General features: G+C 29.6%; 1 protein-coding gene across 1 annotated transcript; it reads left to right on the top strand.

The window, feature by feature from the left end:
• The first annotated feature begins 2,162 nt into the window (after positions 1 to 2,162).
• On the top strand, positions 2,163 to 3,401 carry LOC101508395 (aspartic proteinase CDR1-like). The gene has a single exon (XM_004488361.1). It carries the CDS (start codon positions 2,163 to 2,165, stop codon positions 3,399 to 3,401), a length of 1,239 nt encoding a protein of 412 aa, XP_004488418.1.
• The last annotated feature ends 9,300 nt before the right edge of the window (positions 3,402 to 12,701 follow it).

Genomic DNA, 12,701 nt, shown 5'->3' with positions numbered 1-12,701 from the left:
AGAAATTTTAGTCTTTGCTAGAAAGAAACATGTATAATTCTTCTTAAACTTTAAAAAATTTTAATGCTTTTTACAAACACATTTAAAAAATTATAAAAGTTTTTCTATAAGAATTTAAATATTTTTAGTTTGATGAATTAAATATAAATTTTGTAAATGTCATAAATCCAAGATAAAAATAACAAAAATATGAACCTAAAAATTAAATTTTGATTTCATTTGTAAAGAAATATTTTACAATTTTACAAACACATCTAAAAAAAACTTATCCAAAAAAAGTGTCGACATTCTAACAGAAACTAAAATTTTTTATATATATATTTATAAGAACTAAAAAATATTAAATTTTTTTACAAAAGCTAAAAATAATATTTCAAAATTTTGTTAGTGTAAAAACTTATTTAAATTTTTATTTTATTTGACAAATCACCATAGCCTATAACTATTATATTTAGTACAAAAAAACTATTCATTGACAAGTAAATAAATAAATCACTGTAGACAAACAATTTATTATTTTATTTTTGAAGGATATCTATTATTTTATTATTCTATTTATTATAATCAAGTTTAAAATCTTCTCTTCCGTAAGAAAAAAATTTAAAATCTTTTCTCCAAAATATTATCAAATAGCTAAACGTTTTATATTTTTGAATCGGATCAATAAAAATAAAAATTGGATCCTCTCATTAGAGTGTTACATGCATCATCTCTCTACAAAATTTTATTGGGTCCCTCTTATATATTAAATTGTAGAATCTAATAAATTTTAATAATCAAATAATTAACATAACTCTATCATTGATTCAAATATGAGAGTTATAGTTACAGATAATCATTGATGTTATGTTTGAATGCTAAATGTAGGTAGATATTCATTAATGGATTAATATTCGTAATTGATGAGATCAAAAAAACATTAAAAAAATTTATATATATATTTTTTTATTTTTAAAATAAAAAATAAATTTTATTATAATTAATTAACACAATCGTGAGATCCTCCGATAACAAGTTGAACCAAAATCTGCCACTAATACTTAACGAAAGTATAATTTGTATTTAAGTGGAGGAAAATAGTGTAACATGTGTGTGATTCCACATTAAGCACCAAATAATATCAAATAAAACTTATGTTCATCATCTCATCATAAAATTTTATTGAACCCCATTAGATATATTTTAGTTGTAAAATATACGAATTTTAATTATTAAATAATTAAATATATCTCTCTCATGTTTAATTTAAACATGATCTCATATTTAATTTAAACATGAAAGAATCTAAATTTAATAAATTAAAAACACTACATGTTTTATTGATTACAATTGCTTGATACTCAAAATATATGGAAGTCACAGTTTTAGTTAATTATAGTAATTATTACTATTAATAATTTTTTTATGTAATTGATATTGTTATGATTGATTGGTAAATATACTGTAGATATTAGTTAATAGATTAATGTACTATAATTGAAGAAATAAAAAAAAGTATAATTTGTATTTAAACGGTAAAAAAATGTAACATACATGATTTGATATTATGCACCCAAAAAAATAAAATCTAATAAAAAATAATAAAATTGGGAATAATTATTCATTTTAAATTTGATTTTGTTAATTATGACAAGTTTGCAACAGATTTATGTTTAGACCATGAAAAAGATCACAACATAAAAATAAATATTGAGCAATTGATGAGATAAAAATAAAATATTGTAATTAACCAGAGAAAGAATGTAATATAAGATTTGAAATTATGTACCAAATAATATCAAATAAAATCTAATAAAAAAATATAGAATCGAGAATAATGATTCATTTTAAATTACATTTTGTTTATTATGGCAAGTTGGCAACAGATTTAGGTTTAGGCCATGAAAAAGATCACAACATAAAAATAAACAATGAACGATTGATGAGATAAAAAAAAAATAAAAATAAAAAATTGTAATTAACCGAAGAAAGAATGTAACATATATACGTGATTTGATATTATGTACCAAATAAAATCTAATAAAAAATATAGAATCGAGACATGAAAAAGATCACAACATAAAATAAACATTGAGCAACTGGTCTATAAAAAGCACAGTGCTTCACCAAAACTTTTTCACATTGAAAAGCTCTTGTGTTATATTATTCACGTATTGAACAATATGGTTTATCCTCAAACACTTGTTCATCCATGCTTTGCTATCATATTTATGTTGTTCATACAATTCCATCTTTTTACAAACATTGAAGCTCAGAATGGTGGTTTCTCCGTGAAACTGATTAGAAAAAACTCTTCCCATGTTTCATACAATCCAAACACTGCTGAATCCCCTGTTAGTGCTTATAAAAGTGAGTATCAAATGGAACTCTCTATTGGAACTCCACCAACAAAAATCTATGCTGAAGTAGACACAGGTAGTGACCTTATATGGTTCCAATGTGCTCCTTGTCCTAATTGCTACCAACAAATCAACCCATTGTTTGATCCTCAAAGCTCCTCAACTTACACCAACATCCCCTGTGGATCTGACTCATGTAGTAAACTCGGTTCGACCACGTGTTCTCCCGATCAACTGAATTGCATCTACACCTATTCCTATGCCGATGATTCCACAACACAAGGCTCATTGGCGCAGGAAACATTTACATTAAATTCAAACACAGGGGCACCTGTGTCTTTTCCAGGCATTACTTTTGGTTGTGGACACAACGACAATGGTTTATTCAATGAACGTGAAATGGGTTTAATAGGTCTTGGAAGAGGATCAGTTTCACTTATTTCTCAAATAGGTTCTTCAATTGGAGGAAACTTTTTTTCTCAATGTTTAGTTCCATTCAACACTGATCCAAGTGTTACAAGCACAATGAGTTTTGGTACAGGGAGTGAAGTAACAGGGGATGGTGTGGTTTCTACATCTATGTTTACTATAGATGAGTTCCCAACACAATATTTTTCTATCTTACTAGGCATTAGTGTGGAAGATGTTAATATTCCCTTTAATAATGATCCTTCAATTGAAATTACAAGTGGTAACATGATGATAGATTCAGGTACACCAGTAACTTATTTACCAGAAGAATTTTATAACAAAGTGTTATCAGAAGTGAAAAACAAGATTTCAATGCAACCTGCTCCGGGTTCTATGTATTTAGACCTTTGCTATGGAACTCCGAATCTTGAAGGACCAACAATTACGGCACATTTTCAAGGAGGAGATGTAGTTTTAACGCCAACTCAAACCTTCATTCCACTAGAAGATGGTCTTTTCTGCTTTGGATTCGCCGCCACTAATACTGTGTATGGTGTTTATGGCAACTATGCGCAATCAAATTACTTGATTGGCTTTGATTTGGATAAACAACTAATCTCTTTCAAGCCAACGGATTGCACCAAGTTTTAGAGTTCTCTATCATCATTGTTCAGTAGCTTTAATATTTTATATTTCCAACTTCTAACTCTGTTGCTACTTTTAGAAATAATAGCATCAAAGTTTTTTTATTTTTTATTTATATATTTTTTACTCAATAACCTTGTTGTTCAATTTCAATCCATAATTTTAAAATGTGTTTAATAATTGTCGGGAAATATTAGAGCCAATCCAATACGTTATAGGGTTTAAAGTGAAACTATCATAATGAACTTATTTAAAAATTAATACATAAATTATTAATATTTTATTTTAATAATTATTGAAAAATTATTTAGCAGAAATCATGGAATTTGCAAATCAACTTTTTTATATTTTGAAATAAGGCATTTAAACTGTTCTACAAAACGTCAAAAATTGATATATAAAATTTTATCAGATTTATATAAATTAAAAATGTATGTTAAATTTATATAAGAGTTTATCATTTTCAGTTTTCAGAGTACTAAAATACAAATCTTTTTTATTAAGTAAAAAAAGTTGTTTTTTAGCGAAACCGTAGTAATCACATAATTAACATTCAAAACGAAAAAATAAAATTAAAACAAAGAATAAGGAAGTACGCTCTAAATGAAAAACAATTGATTTTGTGTTTTGATAGAAGTTTAAAGTTTCAATATGATAGTTCAGAAGACTTTGTTTCATTGAAAAACTATTTATAAAAAAGTAATGTCTTCAACACTTATGAGTAACTTTTCAAGTTTAGTTATTAGATAACTTTTATTCACTTTTTTACATAGATTTGAGTACTTCCATTTAAGATTGATGATCAAATTTAGTGATTTTATCAAATAAAGTAGTGAAATAAAAGAGAAAGAAAAGAAAAATTATAGAGTTAAAATGAATAACTTAAAGAGAAGACTTAACTCACTCATTATTCTTACGAGAAAAATTCTAATTCATTTCAATATAAATTAAAATTATTACGATTCTATAAAGCAAATTAAAAATTATTATAAATTTAATTAAAAATAAATAAAATTCATTTTAATTTATCGGTTCATGCTCTTCAGATCTTTATAATAGATTATCCAATTTGAGTGTAAAATTGATAGGTTGGCAAAATTTATGAAATTTCAAAATTTAATGGAGTAAAATTGCATTAAAATATATAGAAAACTAAAACTGTTAAATTGACTAAAACTGAAAGAACAAAACTGAATTTAAACTAAATATTTCAAAGTTATAGTTGCCACTATTTCGAGAATTGTTTATTGTGGAATATTATTATTCATAGAAATAAATAATTGACTATATGTTATTATTTATAACTCAATATTTTTATTGATTGTGTTTTATCGGTACAACTGAGAAATATTACATATATTGATAATATTGAAAATTTCGAGTATAAAATATGTCAATATTGTGGCATACGATATCTATTAATATTGTGAGTTTCGTTTTTGACATGTGAATAAGTGAATGTGACGGAGTCAATTACTAGAGTCGGTGAACTTGAGTACTATACAAAGAGATGACAAATAAATTTACGAAAATTATCTATTTCACTCACGTTAGCTAATTTTAGTGGAACGCTGACGTTAGATTGATTGTGTTTTACGGTAGAATTAAGATATATTGATAATGTTGAAAATATTGATTTTACTTTTAAAGTATTAAAATTTAGATTTTCAATGCATTTATAGTTGAATTTGTTTTAATATTTAGTTTAATAACAAGTATAACTAATACAATTGTTAGTATTTGTTAATCTGTTAGTGTTTGTTAACATATCCTCTTTAATCTGTCCTCCATGTATATAGACTTACACCACAGTAATTATGCAAAAACATTGGATGAAAAAATAGGCAAATGTGTTGGAATCAAATTATTTTTATATTTAGAGTTTCGGTGTTAACAAAAGTATTTTATGAGAATAATATAATTGACTTCAAATTCAAAGAGTATGAAAGAAGATTCATGTTTTTGAAGAAAATTTAAAATAAGATTTTATTCAAATTTTTAATTGAAGAAAATCTAAAATAAGATTTGATTTAAAATTATAATTGATGAAAATCTAAAATAAGATTTGATTCAAAATTATAATTAAAGAAAATCTTTGACCAAGTTGAAAAGAAGATATAGTCAAGATTTGAAGAAGATTTGATCAACATTTGATGAAGATTTGAAGAAGATTTTATTTGAATAATTTACAAATTCAATATACACAAAATACAAAATCAATTTGAAGAATTTACAAACTCAATCTGAAAAAGATACAATACAGAATTAAACAACTAAATTGAAGTCTAAATTTTCACTATAAATAGACACCAAAGGCTCAAGGAGAAAGTCATCGAAAAGTAGAAAAGAATAACTCAAACTCAAAGTTCTCAACTCATCTTAGAATTCAAAAAAAGAAACACTTGGTCAGATTAGAAATATTTTCTCAGTGTTATTTTCATAGAGTGTGAGAGTTATTATTATTATTATCAGCTTTGTTAGAAGCAACACCTCAAGTTCCAATCTTTTGTATTCAACCCGTTAGTGGTTTAGTTCATTCTTCAATCTGCGATTGTCAGGTTGTTAGGAGAAGACTTGGCTTACAGGGTCAAGGTGGTTAGTTCCTTTTATCAATCTGCGGTTGTCAGGTTATTAGGAGAAGACTTGACTTGTAGGGTCAAGGTGGTTAGTTCCTCAAAAGTTTGGGGTTGTTAGACTTTTTGGGAAGATTGACGTGGAGGGTCAGGTGCTTTGTAATTCAAGGTATTTGAATTAGTGGATTAAAGCCTTATGAATAAGGGGACTGGATGTAGCCAAGTTAGTGATGAACCAGGATAAATCTACGTGTCAAATTATTTATGCTTCCATTGCTTCCTATCTCTGAATCCGATTGCTTCTACTCCAAGTAAGTCACCAAAACCAAACTAGTCTATTTATTTATAAATTATCAAAAAGTTGTCAACTTTGCAAATACAATTCAACCCTTTTTTCGTGTTTTCACCTTCATTTTGTATCAGAGCTCGGTATCAACACTGAGCACTTTATAGTGTTTGAGAAAATATCGAAGGCTTAAATATGTTTAGATTCAGTGAAGAAGCTGATTGAGGAAACATCAACAAACCACCTCTGTTTGATGGAGAAAATTTTGAGTATTGGAAAGACAGGCTGATAAGTTTCTATATTTCACAAGATCCTGAACTTTGGGACTTGGTGGAATATGGTTATATTGCTCCAAAGAATGCTGATGGTATTGAAATTCCAAAAAAGGAAATGAATGTTGATCAAAAGAAGATCTACAAGATGCACCATAAGTCCAGAAAATTCATGATAAATGCAATCATCTTCAAGGAGTTTGACAAGTGCACTAACAATGAGACAACAGATAATATTTATGATTGTTTGATTCTGACCTATGAAGGAAACAAGAAAGTTCAAGAAGCAAAGGACAATCTCCTAGTCAAAATTGATGAGTTGTTCAAGATGTAAGAAGATGAAGACATTGAAACAATGTTTTCCAGATTTCAGACCCTGGTCTCAGGATAAAAGGTACTTGAGAAGAGTTATACTACTACTGATCATGTGAAGAAAATTCTTAGGAGTCTGACAATGAAGTGGAAACCTAAGATCATTGCCATTTAGGAAGCAAATGATCTGAATACTCTAAAGCTAGAAGAATTAATCATCTCTCTCATATCATAAGAAATTGAGCTTGAAGAAGATGAGCCCAAAAAGAAAAACAAGACTCTGGCCTTGAAATCTAAGTAGAAGAAGGTTCTAAAGGAAACATCCTAATCAGAGGATGGTGAATGTGCAAACACGAGAAGGGGGTTGAATTGTGTTTGATAAAGTTGATAACTTTTTGCTAATTTGATGAAGGTTTATTGATTTTTATTAATTACTTAGATAAGAAGCAATCGAATTCAGAAGTAGCAAATAACGAAAGCATAACTAATTTGACACATAGTTTTATCCTGATTCACCACTTACTTGGCTACATCCAATCCCTTCATCCAGAAGGCTTTAATCCAATAATTCATGTACGTTGAATTATAAAGCACCTGACCCTCCAAGCCAGTCTTCCTAAACAGCCTGACAACCCCAGACTTTTGAGGAACTAACCACCTTGACCCTACAAGCCAATTCTTCTCCTAACAACCTCACGACCCCATATTGAAGAAGGAATTAACCACCTTGACCTTACAAGTCAAGTCTTCTCCTAACAACCTAACAACCCCAGATTGAAGAAGGAACTAAACCATTATCGGGTTGGATACAAACGATTCAAACTTGAGTACTTGCTTCTAACAAAGCTGATAATAATAATAACTCTCACACTCTAAGAAAAAAGCACTCTGAAAATATTTCTAATCTGAACAAGTGTTTCTCTCTGTGAACTCTAAGATGAATAAAGAACTTTGAGAAATATGAAGAAATATTTCAAGATTGAACAAGCTCACTTGATTTTTCCTCATAAATAAATGATAATGCTATATATATAAGCATTCAATGTATCGAATTTATCATTTTTCTTTAAAAAAATATTAGCATGAAAGTGTAGAATAGAAAACACAAGGAGAAAAGGGTTTGAATAGTTTTTTTTTCATTTTTTAAATCCATTTAATGTGATTATGGTATAGTAAAGAAAACGGAACAAATAAACAAGAACATAACAGAGTAACACACACGATTTATCCTGATTCACCACCAATATGGTAGCTACGTTAAGTCCATTTAACATGAAGGATTTAATCCACTAGTTCACTACATAATAACACTTTCACTAAACACCTACTAGTCGAACTGACTGTGTTCAAGTCTTCTTATGACTCTTCATCATATGCATATTTTCCCACTGTTTTTATCTTATTTATTCTTAATCATCAGTTAAATGAAGGATTTATTTGATATATTTTGTTGATTTTTTTCTTTTAGTTAATAAAATGTTTTGTGTTTTTATTTCGTTGATTAAGTAGGAATTTTTCATAATTTTACATTGCGTTTTATTTTAGTGCAATGCTAAATTTTGGTGAGAAATCAACATGACATATGTAGAGTATTTCAGCCATATCTGGTGTTGTAGGTGTCCAATTGGAGTCAAACCAGGTGCAAATGAAAGCTAAGATCCATATCTACAACTTTCATGAAGACACCAGAACCAAATTCAGACTCGAAGGAGGACAAACACGCATTATACGCCGGATAGCAGATGCTGAGTGCTTGGAGCACGCCCAAGCGCACCTGAAGCGCTTTTTCCAGCATTTGCTACTGCCCAAACGCGCCTGGGGTTTTTCCAGCATTTTCTACTGCCCAAACATGCCGGGGGCGCGCGACGCGCACCAGCAACCATAAAAACGCAGATTTGTACTGTTTTAGGGATCTTTTTCACTATTGGGAAGTTGGGAGACTTGTGCCCTAACATATAAACTCAAAGACGGCCGTTTCTAACATCATTGGAGCAATTTTATAAAGAATCATTCATGAATCCTTCTTGTAATCATTCTCTAATCTTTATCTCTTTTATTTCTGTCATGAGTAACTAAACCCTATTTGTTAGGGATGAGTGTAACAAGATGAAACCCTTATTTTTATGATTTGATTTCTGGTTATATGAATGAGTTTATTGAATTATTTTTCTCATCTTTGTGCTTAATGCTTTTTATTACTTGATCCACATTAAAATGTTCTACGATTTGTATTTTGAAAAGGAAGTGGACTTTACGAATGCTTGAGATGAGAAATTCATGAATTTGTAGTCTAGACACAGGTGCAGGTCATGAAACCAATTAAATTAGTTGCAGAGCAATAATTACAAGAGAATTTCTATACGGTAATGCTTAATTCTAATCTTAAATCTACTAAGGAATTAGGGGTTACTTTGGAATTAAAGGTTCTGTCACTAAGACATTAGGGCAAGAATAATAAAGAGAATTCGGTAACAATTCAATCAAGGAATTCAATAACTAGGATCAAATTAGACACCAAGGTTGGATTCGAAGTGAAACTCATCCCTGACATTTTTCTCAATTTATAAAAGATCAATTTTACTACTGCTGTCAATTTTAATTATTATTTCAATCAACTTGGAAACTTTTTGTTCAATTTTAGTAACTAAATATAATTCAATAGAAAAACGCAATCCTTGAGTTCGACACTCGGTACTACCGTTTTATTATTACTTGCAACGATTCAGTACACTTGCTGAAATGCTATCATCTTCTCAAAATTTTAACTTATAAGAATCAAGCTATTGAGGTAGGTAGCCACTAATGGGATAGGTTACAAGAGAATATGTTTAGGTTTTTTGAAATAATTCTCGCGGGAGTGTGTTTACAAATTTGTTCTTTCACAAATTTATCTAAGCACTTATGTAAAATGAATGACTACAAGCAAGCACGTAGATGAGGATGTATGTTCTTATTGCTTGTGTGTTTTCTTGTTTTTTCAATAAGGAATGCACGTCCTTTTATAGAGATCGTTTAGGGTTTCTAACCATTGTCCGGATTGCAAAATTCAATATGAGTCATGATGTTCCGTATCATATCTTTTGAGATTGATTTGCCATAGAAAATTTTCCAAAATAGATCCTTGTAATTGATTCAGCATATCTTGGTATGAAGGAGGGGAAACATAGGATACGATGATCAGAGCATGTCTTATAGACCTTCAAACAAGTAGCAAATTCAGGATGATGTTCAATAAAGGATGTGCAAATGATTTGTTTCATTTGGAGCATTAAATTTCATTAGGCGTTGACTTTTTTCAAAACATACATCATAAATCAATGTCAGACGATCAAATACCTGATTTATAAGATTGAATATGTCCTCAACAAGGGGTTTTGTGAAAATATCAGTCCACTATTGATTAGTGTCAATAAATTTAATGGTTGAAGTATCATCACAGAAGGTAAAAATGTTACGCTCATAAATTTTGAAATCTAGTTGATGCTTCATCCACAACAACTGAGTGTTGCAACTAGCTACTCAGATATACTCTCCTTCTGTTGTAGACAAAGCAATAATGCCTTGTCTATTTCTTGACCAAGAGATTAGATTCTCCCCAAAGAATGTGCAATTTCCACTAGTGCTCTTCCTTTGTAGCTTATCTCCTGCATAGTTAGCATCACAAAAACCTATTAGCTTGTACTAAGAGGATGACTTATAACACAAACGAAGGTTAGTAGTGCCTTTCAAATATCTAAAGATCTTCTTAACAACTTTTAAGTGGGATTCTTTAGGGTCAAAATGAAATATGACACACACACAGATACACTAAATAAAATATCATAAGGGAACCTATTATTCCTTTGTATACTTTTTGATTTTCCTTTATACCCGACTCATCTTTGTCAAGAGAACAAGTTAGATGCATAAGTGTAGAAAATAGCTTACAATCATCCATTTTAAACTTCTTATTATTGATGACTATTCTAGATGGAAATGGGTAAAGTTCCTAGAGCATAAAGTTGAGTCACATAAAGTATTCTCTATCTTCTGCAAACAAGTGCAAAATGAAAAAAAAAAATTTGTATAACAAAAGTTACTTGCTTAGTCAGTTCAAGTGAGGGGCTTATTGATTTTAGTATTTTATTTATTTATTTTATTTTATTTTATTTTTTTATCAATTTTCGCTCAGCGAATTTATGTTTGACTTAACGAATTTAAGTCTGAAGCTAGGATTTGATCCCAGGACTGGTTTAGCTTTTCCAATTCATTCCATCTTAGCGAATTTCAGTAAAATTTTGGGGATTTCCCCCTGTTTTCATATTTCAGCCCTCAAGTACTCATCAACAACATTATCCATTCAAATTCATCAAATATAAAGTAATAAAACACACATTACATGCATACATTTAAACATATTTAGGTCAAACAAAGGATGAACACAAACAAGCAACGTTCAACCCACAAACGCACAATTCATGCTTTGATGATGCATTCAAGTCAAGTCTCTAACCCTCAAAATTTCAAAACCCTAAATTATAAAATTGAATCCCTACTTATAATCCAAAATTACCCCAACACTCTTACATGCAAAATTATTTAGAAGGAAAAGAAACTTATAATTCTTGCAATTATGAAAAATTATTCCTAAGTTTGGACTTGGTGATGGTATCCTCTTAACCTGTAACTTTCTCTACTACCTCCACTTCTTCTATTTCGGGAATTTGATTTGAAGTTCCGATTAAGGTGAAATGATAAAGGGAACTCAATCTTGCTTTGCATGTGACATTCTTTAAGGTTAGATGAGGGAAGAAAAATTTAGGGATGTAGATGAAGGGTTGGTCACAAGAAAGGGAAAGGGATGAAGTGTTTGGGGTGTATATTTTTATTTTTGAGAGAAATATGAGGGTGGAAGTGTGAGATCTATTGAGTTTTTGAAGTAGAGTATACATAAATTTAGAGTAGAAATGGGAATGTATTTTGTGAGAGAATAAAGCAAAAAGGGAACTTATCTTTTTTATTACGTGGTCTTAACAAGACTACTTCTCATTTTAACATAACTCATTAAATTAGACTTTTCAAATAGTTCAAGAGAACAAAATTAAAATACACACATTTTTTAAACAAGTCACTTAATTATTTAGCAACAACATAAAACAGAATTTAAGGAGTAGGGTTGTTAAATCCCCCCTATACATTTTTTAAACAAGTCACCGAAATACTCTTATCTCCTATCTCAGACTAATACAAATGCTTTCTACACTTACGACCCTACAATGACTCTGTAAGGCGTCATTCCTATACTTTCAAGGTAACTATTGTTGTATGAAAACTTTACTAAGAGTATATGTGCATCTCAATTTCCTCCTTCCTCTAATACACAAGTACTAAGCATATCTTATAGGGTTTTAATGGTTCTATCAGTTTACTTGAATGTTTGAGGATGGTAAGCAATACTTAGATTCAAATGAGTCCTTACGAATCTGTTAAAGGCCTTCCAAAGTTTTGATGTAAACTTTGGATCCCTATTAGAAACAATTCTAGAAGATACCCCGTGTACTCTCACTACTTCTTTCAAGAAAATTTTGGATAACCTAAGAGTGTTGAAAGAGGTCTTAACTGAAAGAAAGTGGGCGGTTTTGGTTAATTTATCTACAATTACCCAAATGGAGTCGTACTTAGCCTGACTACGTGGTAAACCTACTACAAAGTCCATAGATATAGAGTCTCATTTCCATTCAAATACTTCTAACGGTTGCAGCATTTGTGGTAGGTCTTTGGTGTTCTATTTTAACCTTTTGACAAGTCATACATTATGTCACAAAGATCACGAGAAGTTAGATGCATAGGTGTAGACAATAGCTTACAATCATCCATTTTAAAC

This window comes from Cicer arietinum, chromosome 1 (genome assembly GCF_000331145.2).
Source record: "Cicer arietinum cultivar CDC Frontier isolate Library 1 chromosome 1, Cicar.CDCFrontier_v2.0, whole genome shotgun sequence".
Classification (NCBI taxonomy): Eukaryota; Viridiplantae; Streptophyta; class Magnoliopsida; order Fabales; family Fabaceae; genus Cicer; species Cicer arietinum.
The sequence above is the reverse complement of the archived record's forward strand: the minus strand, read 5'-3'. Positions and strand labels throughout refer to the sequence as shown.